This window comes from Ciona intestinalis, unplaced genomic scaffold, assembly GCF_000224145.3.
Source record: "Ciona intestinalis unplaced genomic scaffold, KH HT000097.1, whole genome shotgun sequence".
Classification (NCBI taxonomy): Eukaryota; Metazoa; Chordata; class Ascidiacea; order Phlebobranchia; family Cionidae; genus Ciona; species Ciona intestinalis.
In genome coordinates this window covers 171-1,505 of record NW_004190419.1, presented here as the reverse complement: position 1 = coordinate 1,505, position 1,335 = coordinate 171, and the positions used below count along the sequence as shown (strand labels likewise).

General features: G+C 41.5%; 1 protein-coding gene across 3 annotated transcripts in view; it reads left to right on the top strand.

Moving 5' to 3' along the window:
• Window positions 1–931, top strand: part of LOC108950288 — a 3,490-nt gene extending 2,559 nt beyond the window's left edge. For all 3 annotated transcript variants that reach the window (XM_026838531.1, XM_026838530.1, XM_026838532.1), the window contains 2 exons: window positions 1–191; window positions 811–931. In XM_026838531.1, the coding sequence (XP_026694332.1) occupies window positions 1–106 (106 nt within the window). In that variant the 3' untranslated portion in view covers window positions 107–191; window positions 811–931. The remainder of the gene's footprint in view (window positions 192–810) is intronic.
• Window positions 932–1,335: the final 404 nt, after the last annotated feature.

The following is a 1,335-nucleotide window of genomic DNA, read 5'->3' as shown; positions in this document are numbered from 1 at the left end:
GTCTAGAGGATCGGAAGGCATTTCCTGGTCAGCTGACGGGGTGGCCGTTGATTGGTTGACAGGAACACCTACGTCATCAATACTCACTTGGGGGTGCTGGTGGTAGCGAATGAGGGGTTTACCCATGTTCGAAACCTTCATACGGCGTTAGTGGGCGTTTCGGGGAAGATTGTAGTGGACCCGATACGCAGGTAGGCGTGTGGGGGCGTGTGGGGGTGTGTGGGGGTGTGGGGGGGTGTGGGGTGTGTGTGCAAATACATGAGGTGGTATACAGTAGATTGCGGTAGAATATGTTTACATTTTCTATTATCCTTTCATTTGGTAGTAAACAAAAAATATTTACAAAATTATAAAACCCTATATATTGGTTTCAATCCGCGTCATAATAAACCGTGCATGGACGATTGTCACGTCATAGGAAACTCATTGTTGAAATATCCGGGAATTAAACTCACGATTCTGCGAAACAGAGTCACAGAAATACTGAGAAATGTTTATACTTAACTCTTTAAGACCAAATTATGACTTTTTAATATAGAAAATAATCCACTCTGTTTTTAAGTTTGGGCGGTTGGTTTTTATCACAAAACAATATTTCCATACCAGCTGTATTATTTTGGACACAAAATGGCGACCACGGCGCTTCTATGCTGCATATAATCTATCGCAAGCTTAGTGGTGTGCTGTCAAACCCTGGTGAAGTCTTGCTAAATGGCAGATTTTGGAAATTAAAATTAACGTTTTTATACCAGATGAGCCAAACTAGATTAAGAAGTAACTGCACAATGTTTAATCTTAACCCCAACCCAGGCATTTGTACTGGACTTTCCAAGGAGGCGGTTTCGTCAAGATTTATAAATCTAACCTACTCGGGGAATCCCCCAGCGAACTACACCATTTCAACAATTCATCCATTCATGACGTCACAATCGACTTTGTGGAGAACAGGTATAACATAGGCTCTTATATGTTTTTCTCAGAGGTTTTGGAATTACTCCAACCCAATCACTAATGGGTTGTTTAAATTCTCAGCCATATATAAACAATCACCCACAAAGTTACATCTGTCTAAGCAGACACGAGGTGTATGAAACAGAACACCCGTGTTATAACGACTGTTGTTGCCCCGCCATGCGAGGATAAATAAGTTACCTACGTGGTAACTTGTAAGTGGGCACGAGGTGTATGAAACAGAACACCCGTGTTATAACGACTGTCGTTGCTCCGTCATGCGAGGATAAATAAGTTACATTCATTCATAGAAACAATAAATCTCAGGTTATATTTTATTGAGCGGCACCATCCCTCCAACTTTGAATTGGGAACAACTTTGGT